Source organism: Mastacembelus armatus, chromosome 16 (genome assembly GCF_900324485.2).
Source record: "Mastacembelus armatus chromosome 16, fMasArm1.2, whole genome shotgun sequence".
Lineage (NCBI taxonomy): Eukaryota > Metazoa > Chordata > Actinopteri > Synbranchiformes > Mastacembelidae > Mastacembelus > Mastacembelus armatus.
In genome coordinates, this window is record NC_046648.1 from 10608150 (window position 1) to 10628338 (window position 20189).

Consider the following 20189-nt stretch of genomic DNA (forward strand, 5'->3'; position numbering starts at 1 on the left):
TCACGTTAAATTCTGACACTACCATCTGAATGTCGCAGCTGAAATCGAGACTCATCAGACCAGGCAAAGTTTTTCCAATCTCCATCTATCCCTCCATCCATGCATCCATTATGTGTGCCCACTTATTCCTATTTAGGGTTATGTGGATCTGCTGAAGCCTATCCCAGCTCTCTTTCGGGTGGAAGGCAGGGGTACACCCTGGACAGGTCAGTTTTTCCAATTTGCTAATGTCCACTTTTGGTGAGCCTGTGCGAATTGTAGCCTGAGTTTCCTGTTATTAGCTGGCAGGAGAGGCACTCGGTGTGGTCTTCTGCTGCTGTAGCCCATCTGTTCAATGTGTTATGAATTCAGAGATGGTATTCTACATAACTTGGTTGTAACGAGTGGTTATTTGGCTTACTGTTGTGTTTCTCTCATCTTGAACCAGTTGACCACTGGTCAACCAGTTGACCACGTCTACATGCCTAAATGGTTTGGTTGCTGTCATGGTCATGTGATTGGCATATTAGCTATTTGTGTTAACAAGCAATTGAAGCGATTGTACATAGTAGAGTGTATACATATATATATATACACACCTCCACAGGTGGTGGAGAATGACCGAGCTAAGATAATCTGGGACTTCCAGATACAGACTGACAAACTGGTGATGCCAAACCAACCACACAAACAGCAGAAGAAGGTTGTAGTGGTAGATGTAGCAATCCTAAGTGGTGATAACATCAGAAAGAGGTAACATGAGAAGCTTGAGAAATACCAAGGGCTGAAAGAAGAGCTAAAAAAGTTGTGGAAGGTGAAGGCAACAGTGATCCCTGTGGTAATCGGCACCCTCTGGGCTGTGATCCCCAAACTGGGAGTTTGGCTCCAACAGATCCCAGGAACAACATCAGACCTTTCAGTCCAGAAGAGCACAGTGCTAGGAACAGCTAAGATACTCCAAAGAACCCTTAAACTCCCAGGGCTCGGATAGAGGACCCAAGATTAAGGAAGACACACACACCACCTGTAGGGGTGAGAAGGGAATTTTTTTTTTTCCACTAAGATTTGGACAATAAATAAAATGTCCCGCTTATACCTTTTTTTGTTGTTTATTGTTGCTGTTCTTTTCTCTCTCCACTGTCCACTCACACCAACCGGTCAAGGCAGATTCCCAAACTAAGCTCGGTTCTGCTGGAGGTTTTTTCTTCCGTTAAAGGGAGTTTTTCCTCTCCACTGTTGCCAACTGCTTGCTCATAAGGGATTTGTTGGGTTTTTTGTTTTTGTAAAGTGCCTTGAGATGATTTGTATTGTGATTTGGCGCTATACAAACAAAACTGAATTTAATTTAATTTAATTAAAACAATATGCATCCACATATTTCAGTCTGAAGTTATCTGCAACATTAGGTTGTCTGAGTTTGCTGCTGCTTAGTGACACCACAGGTGAATCTCAATAAAGCTTTTTTTGGAGACATGTAAACATTACAACAGCCGTTTTGTTTTTTTGTTTAAGCTCTGAGGCAGAGTGTCTAGCCAGGCGAGCGTCAACTGCCAACTGCTGAGTCTCTATGTGGGCCATTCGCCATGGGAGCATCGATTCAGCTTGCTGCTTTATGAAAAGAATTCCTTGTTCCATTTTCCTACCCCCAGAGTAAAACAGGTGAAAATCGATACCTAATGCAAGCAGTGACATCTTGTATTGAATGTCACATGAGAAAAAAATAAATAAAATAAAATTTGTCAACAAAGTCTTCTACAATCCTGCTAAACTTGCAGGAATATACATCAAATGATAGTATTTTCAACAAAATATATATCCCGGCTGAATCTTCATCATTTATAAGACTAATTAAATCTGAGCACTTGTTTGGATAAATTCAAAAATATTTACCAAATTCAGGCGTGCAATTACCCATCTCTTTATTTGTCTTTTTTTCTAATTGTAATTGACAATAAGAAATCCAAACAGGTAACCATACAGTTAAAATATATGGCTGGCATAACTATTCCAGCTGTAGTTTTCACCACCAGTCAACAAAGTTTGTCTACAGATTGGAAAAAACTGTACATCTTGTACATGTCTGCCAAATTTCAGCTGATGTTTTTGCTTCTCCTTTTCGGATAAGCTGGAGTGAACAGTGTTTTAATGAACAGGTGAGTGAATGCATAGAGTCAAAAGGTAGCTATGGTTATGCTAGGTGATCTGGAACAACAGAGAGAGTGCTTCTACTCAACAGCCAGTTTTTAATGATGACTGAATTTGTTTTCCGACAGTCAGTGCGCTGAGTTACTACCAGGAATGGCATCTGGTACCATGGTAGAGGGCAACTATACACAACAAAGGCGGCAGCAGCTGTAACCTCTTGCAAACTTCTAATGAATACAGTTTCACTAAAACTGATGTAGAATTTTGTCAAAATACTAAAAATAAAACTAAAACGCATTCATTGATTAAATGAAAAGCAAAATTAAGTATCAAAATATCCATTTAAGCAATCATGTAACTCCATTCACCCCTGTCCATCCATATGAAAATTATGTTAATAACAATGCAATTTTAGCACCATATGGTTACAAAAGATATGCTTGATGGAAGATTCTGCAGAGGGCAGAATGGCATACAATTAATTTAATTAATTAAACAGCAGCTAATCAACAAGGAGCACAAAAATTTATAAACTATTGTACATAAGCATTCTATTACAAAAATTAACTATATAAATGTGTTAAAAATTCATAAATGGGGAAATGAGGCAGAGACTAGGAGCAGATGGATAAATTTGGTAGTGGTTGCCAATGTCTGGCGTACAGTTTTTCAGCATTTTGATAAAGCCAGTGAAGATTCGCAGAAAATTGAGCTGGACCTAAACAATAAAGCAATCATCAGAGATTTTGAGAGACTGCATTTACAGCATTTTGAGGCCAGATTGATGATTTTAGGGCTTGGCAAACAAAACTCCACTGTGTAAATTGAAACAGAGGGAGAGGCATTGTTAAACTTGTATTGGAATTATACTGAATTTAAATCATCCATCTTAAAATCAAGTAACATGTCTGTAATCAGAAAGATCTCTGTAAAAACTTATAAAGACATATTTGTTTGTTAACTTGTTAGAATATATAAGGGACTTTGTTGATCGACACTGCTGCTCCTACAGTACCATTTTTCTCAAGAAAATACTCTGAGCAAGGTTTTTTCTACCAAGACCATTTGCATTATGAGGATATTATCTGCTCCTTATTTTGATGCTATATTAACACTAACACTTTAACACACTGCACATATGATTCCCATACTATTCATGTGTAATGTGAAGAATTCAGACTGATTTAATTGCCTCTAATTGTGAATGTGAGTGGTTGTCTGTATCTGTGTGGATGGAAACCCATAGTTGCACTTGCATCTCTGGTTTTAAAGGTAGTCTCTTGATATGTCTGTGGTGTTAGCAGTGTTAACTAGTGGTCCTTTGATATTGTTAGAAACAAATGTAATGTTTTTGTCTAAGAAAAATTAACATTACTAAATATATAAATACATATATAAATAGATTCTATAGGAGGTAAAAAAGAAACTTATTAAACAAATTAAATAAGGAAAAAAAACAATTATCACATCCAAATCATATTTACAATTAGCTCAGCTATAATGCAGTCCCCACTGATAAATGAGGAGTTGCCCTGTTGTATTTTGGATGGTTGATCTTACCACAGTATCCAGTCTCATTTTCTTGCAGAAACAGCAATGATGATGATGAGGATGGTGAGGACGATGGCTCCGACCACCAGTAGGTAGCACTTCCTCTTCCTCAGCTGCCTCTGTGGGGAGAAAGGATTCAGTATGTAGGTGGAATGAAGCATCAGGCAGTGCCAGATATTGTATACAGTTTGCATAGTCATCCAAAAATAAATTCTGCATCTATAAGAAAAGGCATTGAAAATAATGCTGCTTTAAATTTTAGATAACTGGAGTTTTCATTTCATTTGTCTGTTTTTGCCATCACTGCTGGTGGTTTACACAGGACAATAGAAATTTAAACCAGTGATTCCTCAGCTCAGGAAAGCTCAAATATTCAGCTACATTTTTGCATATATGAAAACCATTGCCAGAGAGCATTAGCAGCCCTGCAAATGTCAAGCTGCAGTGTAATAACCAAGACAGCTCAACTGCTCTATTTTTTGTTCTTAAAATAATTCAGTGAAACCCATTAGCACACCTTTACACATTCTCTCAATTTACACATACAAAAATGGCAGCCATCACGGAAGTTAACATGAAGAAACAATGAAAGTGGCATTTCAGCAGGAGTTGATTAGCAAAACTGGAAATAAATTTGAGGATTCAAGGTCATGCTGACAAATACAAAAATTTATCAAAAAACAGCCCAGTGGTAGCTTCTTCCTCCTTCAAAGTGGTGTGCAGTCATCACTGTGAAGTTTGTACTGCACATTATTCCTCTTTCTGTGATGGCATCCTTTCTCTGTTAGCTGGAATTGGCTCCACCCCCTCAATATTAGGATAAGCAGTAGATAATGAATGGATGGGTGTATGTAAAAATAAATCACAAATGTTAGAATATGTTCAAGATGTGTTTCAACATTAAGATGCTTTTATTTGGACTTTCATTCAAGAAATGACACTATATCTTGTTTGTGCTAATAGATTCATGACCAACAGTAACATGTTATAGTTGGGTGACCTTTAGTGACCAAAGTAATTATGACACAAGAAGAAATTTAGGTGATGCAGAGCAACACAGTCCATGTTAGAAGAAGGTTGAGGTTGATACAGGACTTCTGCATAGATAAGAAATATTGAAATGCAGTTTGAAACTTTGTGTTGTTGGTCTCTGACCATCCCACAACTATAGCCCATATTTATTGTTGTATCAGTGACAAGGAATTCACAATCTATTCCTAGACCTAACCAAGTAGCCTAAACCAAGAAAAATTGTGACTGTGCCAAAATGTATATATTTATGTTTTCCAGTGTAAGTATGTTGTCAAGTTGTTGCCAATTCTGCCTACCAAAACTGGAGTGCTATTTCAAGAGTTGCTCCTATGGGTTGCATAAGAGCGTTGGGATAAATTACCTATATATGTGATTCAGTTTGGAGGAATCATTTGATTTTACAAATGGGGTTGAAAACTATGAATTATATTATTTGTGAGACTGTCTACTACAATTGATTTTCTAGACACAAAAGCATGACCCCATGGTCTTCTCTCAGCTGCAGTGTAATAACCGAGTAACAGAAGAGCCACTGAAAGCAGAAAATGAACAGCAACGGGGCAGTGCTCTGGGTGTGTGTTCATGGTGTCTGTGTTCACCGCTGTGTGTGTGCACCTTGGATGGGTTTAATGCAGAGCACAAATTCCGAGTATGGGTTGCCACACTTGGCTACAAGTTACTTTCACCTTTCAAAAACATATGGGAGAAAGGGAAAACACTTAACATCATATCATCAGTGCCCAGTGGCTGCAGAACCACATGAATCTCACAGCAATCTCACCATTACAGTAGCAGACGAGTCAAGAATACAAAACGCTGGACAGCACCCAGTTCAGACATCACCAACACCTACTGGATAACCTGTCTTTCCACAAAACAAAAAGTCCTATCAGACCTTAAAGCTCCCAGGTCACAAGAACAGATGTGCTTGTAAACGAGCACAGCTCAAAAGGTCATAGGAAACAATACCAGAGGCTCAGATCACCAGTTGCTGATAGACATAGCAGTTACCAATGACTCAAAGACCAAACAGACCAAAATTGATTGACTGATTGAGCCTGGATTGACTGCAGGAAAGTCTATGACTCATTACCACATAAATGGATCTGAAAATTTTAATGGTTAAGCCTGATGGGGTAGAACAATCTGTGGGCTATATAGCAAATATTCAGACCAGGTACAAGTACCACGGTATTCTGCAGTTACTTTGCAAGGAATACAATAACAGCCAAGTACCACCAAAAGATAAGACATGTCTTGTGTCAGTGGAAAGAACAAGCCGCCAACAAGTATACCGTTCTAGTCATAAGATATCCTGCTGGTATGGTGAGGTGGGCAAAGGAGAGTGTGAAGGCTGCCAATGTTAAGACTCAGAAACTCCTCACAATGTATGGAGGATTCCACCTCTAGTCCAACACCCACAGATTACACAGTCTGAAAAAGGGTAGGAGGGCCAGGGGGTTGATTGACAAGCCAACTGTCCTTGACGAAGCTCTGAATATCCATAAGACGGCACCCAGATATGAGCTGCTGAGAGAATGTCTGAAGCAGCTGTAGACAGGGAATAAACGTTGGTTGTGGATTGCAACGGGGACAAGATCCTGGGGGACTTCCAGATCCGGACAGACAGGCAGGTACTGGCTAACCAAGCTGAAAGTGGTCAAGGAACAGAAGACCAAGACCTAGAAAACAGTGTTATAAGAATTATTGTAGTTTTCAGTTCCTCTGGTGTGGACACAACAAAAAAAGGGGAATTTCCTCCAGAGATTCGAAGAACTACGAAAAGGTTCCTCCGGTCTGAAAGTGCCTATTTAGTCCAAGTAGCAGCAACATACGAAACAATGTGCATGAGAAGCTGGAGAAGTACTAGGACTCAGGGGAAGAGGAAGTGGAGAGAATATAGATGGTGAAGGCCAAAGTGGTCCTGGTTGATACTAGGACCACTCAGTGCTATGACTCCTGCACTGGTATTGTGGCTCCTGCAGATCACAGGAACAACATCAGAGCTCTGAGACGCAGTCCTAGGAACAGCTGAGATGAGCGCAGAACTGTCAAAGGGGAAAGAAACATGCATTAAAAAACTGCTTGATCACAGAATATAAAACTCTGAAACATAAATCTCACAGTTTTATGGTTTCTTGCATTCACTTGGTCATTTTCCTTTAAAGAGCTCTTTTTCATTTCTACTATTGCCTGTGGCATAATTTAGAGAAATGTTTTAAATGTTTCCTCCACACAGCACATGAGCTTCATTCATCCGTGTCAATTACTTGCCATGTTTAAAAAAAAAGGGGGGGGGAGTGTTGACTGTGTTAAGCAAAAAATATTAAAGTAAATAGAGTGAAGAGCAGGGATTAGGGATTATTTATATATTTCCTTGTCTCCTCAGGCGGTGACGATGTGTTGGAGAACGGAATCTATGTTGTTTTGAAATGTTTTTTCTGCTGTTTTTTTCCAGCCTGTTTTCTGCTACAAAGGCAGCAAGAGCAGCGGCGTTAGACCAGAGCTGAGGCTGGAGTCTTTAAATCCTGACGCGCTTCAAAGCACGGAGAGAGCAATTCATCTTCTTATCTGAGACTCAAAACAGGCTTTCTGTGTGGAAGAGAGAGGGAAAGGGAAGAGGGAGGAAAAAAAATGCTGTCGAGTAATTTTCCGTTTAAACGTTCCACTCCACAACAATTTGCATAAGCAGCCCTGCGTCTGTGATAAGAAGATTGGTAATTTTCAAAGGCTCTGTGGGGATTGAGAATTAAAAGCCTTTCTCCGCTATCTCCCTTCTTGCAGCTGGCCACCACAGATTCCCCAGCTTCTCTCACGCATTTCCTCCTAAACTATGCCTTATAAACTTTCTCAGCCTTCCTCTCCTTCTCTCTGCTCGTTCTGACAGTGCCGAGTTGTTTCCTCTCTCTATGTACTGTATTTGCGCCCTCCCTCTCATCCACACGCTCTTTCCCTTCATTTTCTCTTTCTCCTGTTCGCTCAGCCCAGCTCTGCTGTTTTTTTTTGGGGTGAACAAGGAAATGAATAAGGTAGAGTGGGAACAAAAAAGGGCTCAGTATAACAAAGTGTTGCAGTATTTTTAAACTAGAATTTTCCAGATTGCAGGGCAGGCTGAGGGGTGGGACATAGAGATTTGCAGAGTGAGACGGCACCAGCACAGTAGAGTAGGGATGCACTTATCACCAGTGACTTAATCTGACAGAGAATGTGTCCTTAGTGCCAGCACTTCAGGGCCTTTGGATGCCGCAAACCCTCAGAGAGTAGACATTGTCTCTCTCACATCCTTTTTTATTCACTTTTAATGAGTAATCTCAAGGGAATAAATGATATTTAGGACTGAACATAATCAACATGTTCTTTCTAAAGATTGTTATCCACTGATATTTTCCAAAATAGAAGAAGTAGGTAAGAAAATCTGAACAGTGGTACTTTCTTACCAAGAAAGAAAGAAAGACCTCTGTGATAAAACCCAGCAGTTACAATTAAACAAAGTTTAACAAGCACCACATGGGCATAACTTAACAATCATCTTTCAATTCATTCATTTATTCATTCATTTATTATTTTTCACATTCACATTGGTTTAAAGACAGAGAGAGTTGCAAAAACAATATGCTGTATATATCCCTAGTGCAACTGAACAGCATGAAATGATCTCTCAGTGAGGAGACCCCATCCATCCATCCATCCATCCATTTTCTATCACTCATATATAATATAGTCCCCCTCATGATCCACAAAAAGTCACCCACTTTTATAGGCAACTTTCTAGGGAGATGGTCATTCATTCACATTTTCTTTTGGAGATTTCAAGGAAATTTTGTCTAAATTTTTACTCCAACTGCATACTAACAAATTCACACTACTTGCTCTAAATGCTGAAAATCTAGTTACAATGTTTTACTGCAATCAGATCTACTAACAGTATTCCAGCATAATTTGAGAACAGTACAAAATATGCTAATATAGAACCATCTAAAACTCATGTGAGACAGATGATAATGAAATTTAATAGCTAACATTAAATTGTGACTAAGAACAGAGAATTAATAATAGGTAACCCCTTAATGAATGAACACGTTTTCTTTTAAAGAGTTATTTGGAATCTGTTCAAACTCACCTCAATGTCTGTTTTTAGTTTCTTACCAAAGCCACCTGGTACTTGGTTGCATAAACATTGATATACAGGAAAGCAGTTTATCAGATGTAGTGTATACAGGGCATACAGTTAAAGCTGATTTACAGCCACCATCCCTGCTTAGGATTTGGAATTGATGTGACAACACTAATACAATAACTTAATAAAACTGACTCGATATAAAAAGAAGATAGATAACCAACTAAGAACTGTGTACATGTGTATATGCATGTATGGATACACAGCATATGTACTGTACTAGTCTGTGAACACGGTATGATATAAATTTGACAAGTGAACCCTCCAATCAAAGTTGTTAGCTGTTAATTAAGCCATTGTTTCAATCATACAAGACAATGTTGACATGTATCTTTGAACACTACAGTATCCTCCTGCTTCCCCTCTAGTCTTCACTATTACTATTACTTTTGATCATCTGGCAGATAACATCAAGGGTGTGGTGATATTTTACACATTTAAATATTGCCTTTATGAATGAGAACTTTAGAAAATTGACAGCACTATTTAAATCCATCATCTCTAAAAATAAGCCCAGAAATCATGTAAAAAACAGTATTTGTCTGGTTGTAATGAATTTATCCTTTCAGCCAATACTCAAAGCTTATGACCAGAGGTGAGTGTGGAAATGTAAATTAGCCTCAGCTCCAGCTCCTCACAATAAGAGACCAAGACAAAGGTACACCACAACTACTGCTGCTCCATCAATCTCCATTTTCTCCTTCATGAGCAAAAACCTGAGATACTTAAAATTCCTCAGCAGGGGCTGCATCTCCTCTCTATTCTGTAGGGAACAATTCATCTTATTTATGACAGAATACTGGCCTAAGACTTAGAGATGCTAACTCTCATCTCTATGGTTTCACACTTGGCTGCCAAATGAAGTCAGTGCACAGTGGTGGTCACAGGTGGGCAGAGCCATCAGAAGTACATCATTGGCAAATATCAGAGACACAAGCCAGAGGTCATCAAAGTAGATGCTTCAGTCCTATACTGTGCCTCAAAATGGTTTCGATTAAAAGTGAGATGAAAAAACCCTTTTTAGCACAATAAAATCAGTTATCTGATGTCCTAAGACTTCTGTGACATGTTAAGTATAAAAAGTTGACAAGGTTCATCTATCACAGCAACCACCTCTCAACCTGCCTGTAGCAGGCGATCCAGAATGAGTAATTTTGTCCATGCTAACCCAGTTGTGTATTAGGAAGAAAATGGCAAAAAAGAAAAACATTATCACTGACAGAATAAATAAGGGAGGTTTCTGTGTGATAACTACATGTTGGAAGTAACTGTGAGAACAATGTCATTTTTGTTTTTAACGTTTATATTTATTCTACTGGTGACCACCTGTAGTAAGCTACAGTGCTACAATAACTTGACCTACCACAGGTCTGAGAAAAGGGTGTCCCCCACTATGTGCACCCCACTATTAACATATGTTTATTGATAAATAGGCTCATAAATGTTTTGTTTCTATTTGTAGCCTCTAGCTTGTGTAGTTGCACCAGATGTCTGACACGTATTTGATAACTAAGTTATTTTACTAAGGTTTACAGAAGCACTTGCAATTTACAGACATCATTGCCTTTAGTAAACTTCATATCACATGTTTGATGATCAAATTAATGATGAAATCTATAGCGTTACAAATTGAAAATATGAGAAAAGGCAACTATGAAATAGAACTAACCAGAATATCTTGTTTGCAACAGGGATAGAATTGTATAACTAAAAATCCCATACAGAAGGTATATAAGCTTTTCCCAAGACACAAAACACCCAGGAGACCTTGAGTTTTTAAGTTCACTGATCCAGGATTGGAACAGTTGCACCAGTTGAAACTGGGAAAAAAAAAAAAAAAACATTTTACAAAAGCACTTATTATGGTTCCCTTAATATATATAACTACCAAACCCATCAGCCTGTTCATGGACTCCATACACGATTTCATACTGAAGACATTCTAAGCATCCTTCAACAGCTTAGAATAGTACTCCACCACTGTAGGCACATTGCCTCTGTGGAGCTGTTATAACTACATCAGTGACTTCTCTCAGGAAGATGGTAAAGGACTCCCCTGAGTCCTTGTACAACTTGCCTCATACAAAGTAATTTTATGATTTTTTTTTTCTGTTTGAACTCTAATCGCTGAGACATTTTCCTCTCAGCATCAATATTTTAACTCTGTGCTAAGCAACTAGTGTTGGTTGCCATGAGTGCACAGCATCAACAAGCAACTGCTTCACATTAAATATTGAATACCCTAACATCTTTCAAGGCCATGACAAAAATTACCCATGTCCCTTTCAATTTAATAGTAATACAGTACAAAAAGCTTGTCAAAGACCAAAAGCTCTGGAAATGAGCTCTGTTATTGATATATTTGTGGTTCTGTGGAAAGCAGGGCATATATGGGCATGCTGGGTTCAAAGGACAACATAGTCTTCTCTGGTGAAGAGTCTGACTTTTATTCACGCTTTTAGACTTGTAATTGTTTGGTCTCATTCCCTTCCACCCTTCCAAGACATATCCACCCATCCAATATGAAGGTCAGCAGTTCTAGTCCAAAGAGAGATGATAGAGAAAAGGAAGACACAGAGAATAGAAGAGCATGAATGGCTCGTCCACCTTTCCATCTTTTTTCCTCCAGGAGACATTACAGAAAAATTGCATTATAATCATTAAAGCTGATAGCTCTATCACACAGACCAACTCTCTATCACATCTCTGCCTCCCATACATGGAAGACAAACATGCTGTGTGTCTGGAAGAAAAACTACTTACCTTGTATGACATGAGAAATATCCTCATAATACAACAATAATGCAATGCAATGATAATGGCCATAATATTATTCTCCCTTTATCGCATCTGGTTGGGAAAATTGGAAGTCCATAAAATAAATAATGTTTACAGCGGAACTGCCTCACTTGTAATCGGCTTATATGCAATTTACATAAAACTCAGAGTCCCATGCAGTCACTCTGATTACGATATTTAAGAGGAGCAGCAAATACACACAGACTTCATGGCCAAAACCTGGTATCCTGGGAGTAAACCTTGTGATAAGCATTGTCAACAAAGGAACAAAACACTGACCAACATCAGCATATTTGGCCTTTTGTTAAAGGCAGATTGGCCCTTGGTTAAAAATAGCAAATCAGCCTGTCATGTTATCTACATCTGACATGGTGGATGCGCCACTCTGACCTCAGCATCATTATGACAGAAAACTAATGTGCAGTTATATTAGAATTTGAGTTTTACATCATTTCAACATTGTATAATTCATGATTCCATACCAATGATTATATACAATGTTGAAGAAATATGCTACACAGATAGAGGTGCTCAGGGGAAATAGACTAAATGTGTTGTTTTGAATTATCGGCACAACAAAATGATCCTTAAAGGTTTGACCAAGTCTCAACCCCATGCACATTCATGCAAACCATTATCCATAACAAATTTATACACACCTGGACAAAAGTGTTGGTACCCTTCCATTAAAGAAATTAAAAACCACAATGGTCACTAAAATAACTTGAAACTGACAAAACCAATAATAAATAAAGATTTGCTGAAAATTAACTAATAAAAATCAGACATTGTTTTTGAATTGTGGTTCAACAGAAGCATTAAAAAAACAAACTAATGAAACTGGCTTGGACAAAACCAATGGTACACCGAGAAAACATTGAAAAGAATTTGACCATAGGGACATGTTAGTGTGTCCTGTAATTAGCATCACAGGTGTCTTCAAACTTGTAACTAGTAAATTTGGAACATCCTGTCTCAAAGTGATGCAGAAAAACTAGTCCATGCATTTGTTACCTCAAGGCTAGATTAACTCATTACTATCTGGATGTCCCAGTAGCTCCAAGTTAATCCAGCCTCCAGTTAATCCAGAAAACTGCAGCCAGAGTCCTGACATGAACTAGTAAGAGAGATCATATTTCTCCTATATTAGCTTCTCTTCATTGGCTCCCTGTAAAATACAGAATAGAATTTAAAATCCTTCTTCTCACATACAAATCCCTTCATGATCAAGCTCCTTCATACCTTAAAGACCTCATAGTACCATATTATCCCAATAGAGAACTTCACTCTCAGAGTGCAGGTCTACTTGTGGTTCCCAGAGTTTCCAAAAGCAGAATGGGAGGCAGAGCCTTTAGCTCCCAAGCTCCTCTCGTGTGGAACCAGCTTCCAGTCTGGGTTCAGGAGGCAGACACTCTGTACTTTTAAGGCTAGACTTAAAACCTTCCTCTTTAACAAAGCGTATAGTTAGGGCTGGCTTCAGGTAACCCTGAACCATCCTTTAGTTATGCTGCTATAGGCCTAGACTGCCCGAGGACCAACGGTGCACCGAGCTCCCCAAATATGCCCATTTAAACGGTGAAAAGCAGTCACTGTGCTTGTGTAGTTACATGATCAAATTTCAGTTTTATGGGGCACATAAATGGTTAACCAATGGGTATTGGTAATTTCCCTATAAAATAACTTGCTATCCTAAAGACAACAAATGTTAAAAGGCCAAATGAGGTTTGAGGAGTTGCACATACAAATGCCTCACCTCTGACAAGCTGCTTTAGTTCTTGTTGTTTAAAGACACATCAAAGTCATGTAAAATGATGTGATTCATTCATCCAAGCACTTACCTACTACTACAAAGATAGATTAAAGCTTTTTGACTCTGAAAGGCATCTTCATTGCCGCCATTGAGCGTTAACCTTCAGCGGGAAAGGTGAACTAATCTCAAAGAAAAGTGGGAAAGTGTACAATCACATTCACGGGGGACGCCTTGCTTTATAGTGCCTTTCACATCATGTCCCTGTATGTGTGTGCGTGTATGTGGGAGTCAAACAGAGTGCAGCACCAGCAGACTGGTGTAATCTGGCTTTGTGTTACTGCTCTCACAGAGCGTCATTCATTTGTGGCTTTCAACCTGTCAGCCATTTGCTCTCAGACTGAGCCAGCAGCAAAGTCAGGGTTTGAGGTAGAAATTATTTTTGAGGATGCAAGATGGGCTTGGAAATTGCAATCGGAGTGAGGCACATACACCGATCAGCCATAACATTATGACCACCTGCCTAACTCTGTGTACACAGGAATCAGTGCAGGAGTAGGTCGGGACTTGTGTCACTCTGCAGCTCACTATGCATCTTCTGTGAATCTGTTTGCTTTCATAGTTCTACTGTCAGGAAGAGAAACACATTTGTCCACCATTCAGTGAAAAACATATCAAAAAGAGTGAAAACTGTGATCATCAGGACAAGTTAGAGATCATTTTTTAAACATTCAACATTCCCCCCACTCTAGTTGTGATATACAGCCACTGAATGTTTCTCTTCATAGAGACCAATGCACATTATTCCAAATACTGCAACAAAGATTCAAACAAAATGGGATTTTTTGAAACATATAAATGAGATTTGAAGTTTAATTGACCTCATTATCAGTGAGCCTTGGACACCCATGACCCTCTCATCTGTTCACAACAGCTATTGTCTATCTGTCACTCATTCTTGAGATTAATCCATATACATATGTGAAGTTTTATTGACTTTCATTTATGTTGTTTCAGAACTATTGACTTTGATTAGTTGCTATGTTTGTCATGTGTATGTGTTTGAAACTTGCTGGGTGAAAAAATAAATTATTGTTCCCATTTTAGAAAACATTCCTAAAAATTCATAACACTCAAAGGAAAGAGTGGTCTTTCACGTCACACAGTGCTTAGACTAGTGAGAGTGCACCATCACAGTCAGGAGACTATGAACCAATTACCAGCGAGGATGGCGCACCTCCTGGACCAACCACATCGTGTCAAGCACAATGACGGACCAACCAGAGGGATTCCCCACTAAGCGCAGCAACACACAAAAAGACAGTACACAGACAGACACACCCAGATTTTGGAGATTCCTTAAGACGTCTTAAAATTCTCTGGAGAGTCAGAGACTCTCTAGAAGTCCAATGAGGTAGAGACTGCTTTTACTGCCCATGTGGAGGAGAGACCCAAAGACATCCTCCCCACGTGTGGCTGCAAACAGCTCACTTCCAGGTGACCATCTCACATCAGCCAAACTCCATGGGACAACCCTGCAGTGGCCAGACTGAGAGCAAGGAAAGGCGACAAACAGACTCCAGGCCTGCAGCTGAGGATGTTTGGGAACACCTACATCTCTCCCGGAAACCCACCGGCAGACTGCGGTTGGACCAGCCCACAGCGGAATGGACCAAGTCTCAGTAAACCCGAAGTCAGACAAGTAACCCATGGTTGTGCTAGTTGTCTCACACTGATCTCAGTAGGGCTCCATAGTTACCTAGAGCTTCCTCCTAAACTGCTGTTTAGAGGTCAGAGTCAAATCCCAACATAAATTGATTTCAAAATTTATTTTCCACCACTGCAAACAACCTACTTTCATCAGTTCTCCCTCTGTTTCCCCCCTATGTAAATGGTATGTATCTACCATGTAAATAGTTGAATGAATCTTTAAAAGGCATCAGTGACTGGCATCATTGATGTTATTTCACACAATAAACTTGTCACTTAATCAGAGAACTCTCGCACAGATTAGAGACCGATATCCTGCATTGCTCATTAATTGACTGCTTGATCCGCCATCAAAGGATCTGGTGCCCCGAAATTATGAAGATGGTTTATGATATTTATAAATCATGAACTAGACATAATAATTTATAATTTATGTATTAAACATTGATGTTCAGTCCATTTATATTCAACTGTCATTCCTGTCGTGTTCTTTTTAGTTTAGTTTAGTCTTTTTTGCTCACACCTGATTTCTGCTCTTGCACAACACCTTCCAAATCCTTGTCAATCAAACAGCATGACTGCTTCTGTGATTACTTTTTTCTTGGGTTTGTGATTTGGGATTTTACCGCTAATCAAGGTTCTATAGGTGGCACTTTGTAAATAGTGCTCACTGTAAATACCCAGGTTTTGTTTCAAACTAGACACGTTAATAGAAGGGTTTCCCAAGCCCAGTAGATTTTTAAAACAACAAAGGACCTGCTCTGATGACACTGTTGTCACATAGAATGATGACAGAAAGAGCATTCTTTCAAGTGAAACTATAAGTATTTCCTTTTACAAATCAAAAGTCAAATTCATACTGTAGGTATCTTTGCTCATTTCCACACTTTTTTGGTTTATCTACTTACTGTATAACCTATTGTGGTAGTAGGATATGATCACTAAGATTAGTTAATGGTAATATCAGAAAGATGATGTTTCTGTATTTTGGGACTTCTCTCTACTTGTTCCACTATTGCACATTGTTTTAGCCTTCACCATCATCCCATAATTGTCACTTAAAGCAATCAGAAGTTGTCATGCTCCAAAAAATGAGTGTGGGTTAAGTGTTGTTTTACCAAATTAACCAAAATACTATATATATTTGTTCAAGCTATGTAGTGGCTGCAATAAATGTGACTCTTACTTGTCTGGAGCAAAGGAGGAAGTTTGTTTTCCCGTGATTTATCGTAGCTAGGGATGCACCAGTACAGATAGCATCAGGCATCATGTTCAAAATCGCCCTCTAGTACTCATACTCAAATAATAAAAGTAATATAATACAAATGCACTGATACCACTTTCCAGCAACACTATGTTAACCTCGCTTTGGTTGAGTTTGTAGTTGAATGGAAGGGAAGATATTGTAAGATTAGAGATGACAACAAAAGTAAACCCAACTGCAAACTCTGTTTCCCTTCTGTCTGTGTCTAAGACAGGAGAGGGGAAGGGAAAGGTGCTCTCTCTCACACATTTGCATAAACAGAGTGGAGTAGGGATGAGGTTGCATTTTATTTGAGACAACAATCAACAAATGCACAATGAAATTAGCCAATAATGGAGAGTTTACTCAATTTAGTAGCAATTTATCAAAATAATAAAGCAGATAATAGCAGACAGCTAGTCACACCAGGTTTTGTTAAAGTTAAATGCTGACTGTGAAATATTTTCATTGTAATAAAGAGTTGTACTCCTTAAAAGAACCTTTGCTAGCGTTTGTGACCACAGTGGTTTTCTAGCTACAACCAAGTTATTATTTTAAATGGCGAGAGAGGTCCCTTACCCTTTAACCAAGAAGCAGTTTTGTAGCCAAACCATGGTGTACCCTAACCCTGACCACACAGTTTTGATGCCATATCTAACAAATCTAAAACTAAAATATAAGTGTTTTTTCAGAGCTTGTGGACAAACAACACATTTATCAATTTACTGTGTGAACTTGATGCCGAAAAGCAACAAAAAGTATGTTAATTTTAAAGGTTTGTCAGATGAGTATATTTTTCTTTTTCAGTAAATTTAAAGCTTTCAGTTTTTTTTTTTGTTTTATGGTTTGTACTTTGAATGTCAAATATATTAAATAAATGTTACCATTGTTAAAATAATTTATATATTTTATATTAGTACTTTTTTACTACATAAGATGTGTTTAAAAACCAGATATTTATCAGTACATCATTTTCTTTACAATATGTAGCAATGAGATATATATATATATATATATGTGTGTGTGTGTGTAATATATATATATATATATATTACACACACACACGTATCAGGGCTCATTGCTACATATGGTGTTTGCCTCAAATAAAACACTAAATACTGTAGATACTGTTACACTGCTGTATGTTTTTTTTATTCCCATCCAGCCTCAAGAAAAAAGAAAAAAAAAACTGATCAAAACTGATTCACACCTTTTCACTTTTCAAAGCAATACTGCAAGTCAAGTGTATCCTATGATTCAACACTGCCTACTGCATCTGACCAGTCCAGTTACTGGCAGCAATTGATCAGCAGACATATAGAATGATTAGGTATGGCAAAATGTCCACAGATGATAATCACATAATTTTGTGCAATCTGTGCATTCTAGTGAGTTCTAATAAATATCTGCACACTTGTGGTTTTAATGGGTACTGGTCTTTACTTTAACTCCAGCCAAATATCAACCTTACACACATATTTAACCAGTGGTAAAGTTCTAAAATACCTAAAAACAAAACAAACAAAAAATAAATAAATAAAAATCCCACATTTTTACATAGTTGAATATATAAAAAAACACAGCCACTAGTGAGCCTTGTGACATTTAATATGTTTTTTTGTTTTTTAAATTAAACTAAGCTAAGTGTTTTTAAGAAAAATCTAAAACATGTATCAACAGCTATTTGAAGTCAGGTTTCCTCTCTCCTCTTCAAAAAGCTCATCCCAGCTGTGGCTGATGGGGGCAGAGCCAAAGGAGTGTCACTGACATTAACCTGAGTAACTTCAAACATTGTTATTTCCACTCCATATCCTTCAAAGTGGCATAAAGAGTCCAGAGGTACTGAGAGAAGAGTGATTGAACAGCAGGCCAGTTTGCCTGCACTATGTCAGCGTTAGCCCATCCTCCCAGTCCAGAGTGCAGTGATCATTATCTTATTTATCAAAAAGGCAACAATTTGTATGTGTCTCTATGTGGATGGGTCCATTCATCTGGCTAGCCATTAATTTACAAAGCCATCTCCCCTTTTTGTCTTCTTTGCCTTTGTCCCTTCCCCCTCCTTCCTTTGTTTCTTCCACAATCACAATGCCCACTGCTCTATATTGTCCTTGATTGTGTGATACTGTTTTTTTTTTTTTTTTTTTGACTGGATCTTAAAAAGGATATAGTCACTCACTAGGAGATCAATTTTCACTTCTGAAGATCAATAAGTGTTTACGCTTTAACAATAACTTCACTTATTTGATAGTGGAGTTTTTTTTCTGCGTGGCAAGGCTACCACTTTTCTTCACTGAATTGCATTACAAGAACATCTGCATTTTATTAGTAATTATAAACTGTCCTGTGAAGCAATCAACAATCAGGGTTCACCATGGTTCCCTAAACACAGATGAGGTGATAAAACATCGCAGCAACTGGAGAAACGTACAGCGGGGTAATCTACCTGACGGTAATGCATTATAGATTCAATTTATTTTCCACGTAAAAAGAGTAGACAAGACACAACACAAGAAGAAAATGACATCTGCTCTTAATTGACCACTGGTGGAGATGTGCAGTGGTGCATGTAGAGCAATATCAAGGAGTGTTCAAAGGAACATCAGTGCTTTGACTTGCTGCACAATGTTTATTCTCCTTCATTCAAGCCCTCCCCCCCTTCAGTTTTGCTGAAATTTTATGGGATCACAATAGTGTCATAAACTTCACGCTGCATGCACTTCATATTGGATAAATACAAACTACTGACTGGTAAAAGCTGTTCACATCAGCCGTTACTGGCAATTAAAAGGAGATTGAGAGATCTTGAAACAGATTTAACACCCAAATATCCAGCATCTGACTGAACCTCAACCAGATTTCAGGTCTACACTGAGCCCACAGTTTCAAATGGGCCTTGACTATAGGGCCCTGGTTTGCAGAAGTCCTTGGTTTGTTTGGATATACGTGCATTAGAAAAAGTCAGCATCTTTAGTCTTTCAATAAAAATAAAACCGACTGTGGCTTTATCATATTTTAGGTTTTTCAAATTTGGATATAATATGACTGTTTAGAGACATCTACTCAGCTAAGATTAACTCTGTGTTTCAACAATGCTTTTCTTCATAGCGTGCAGAGGACTTTAATTTTTAACAGTGGTAGAAACAACAGATATGAAGTTTGTGAGGGGGGAATGTATCATAACAATAATAATAATAACAATAATAATAATAATAATAATAATTGACCAAAACTGTAGGTGAAAACACTTTAAATGGGTTTTACTTATAAAATGGATGAAAGTTGTAACTCAAGTTGAAGAAATTAACAGTGAGGACTTCAAGCATCAGTAGAAACTAAAAGATAAACTCTCAGTTGATAATATACGAAAGTGGTGCATTTGCCACATAAGTGCTAGAAGAATCTGGGGTTATAGTGGGAATGCTGAAGGTACTTGAATGAATTGCTGGAGACAGGTCAAATGCATGCACTGTGAGCAGCTGAAGTATCAGCTGGTATGAAAAGCACCGTCAGCAGCTAAAATCTACTAAAAATACTTTATTCCATTTTCATTCAGTGTAGCCTTAATAAAGTGTAGTAAGAACCAGATACATAATACATATTGCATAATGATCCAGTTTGGAACTGTCTTCTGATTGTGATCGACTAGATCCCTGCAGAAATGTAAATCTGAGATACTTGTTATTCCAGACAATTCTACACATGCACTGTATGTAAGAGCTGTAAATTGTGTTTCTGTAAGAGTGTTCTGCACAGAAAAGAGTGATTGAGTTTGATGTGACGGTCATCAATCTGTCTGTCTGATTTTT

General features: G+C 38.2%; 1 protein-coding gene across 1 annotated transcript in view; it reads right to left on the reverse strand.

Moving 5' to 3' along the window:
• Positions 1-3669: 3669 nt before the first annotated feature.
• The window catches only part of tsnare1 (T-SNARE Domain Containing 1), a 130297-nt gene continuing 113777 nt past the window's right edge, over positions 3670-20189 (reverse strand). Inside the window, exon 11 of the mRNA XM_026293782.1 lies at positions 3670-3794. Within this exon, the coding sequence (XP_026149567.1) occupies positions 3699-3794 (96 nt within the window). The 3' untranslated portion in view covers positions 3670-3698. The remainder of the gene's footprint in view (positions 3795-20189) is intronic.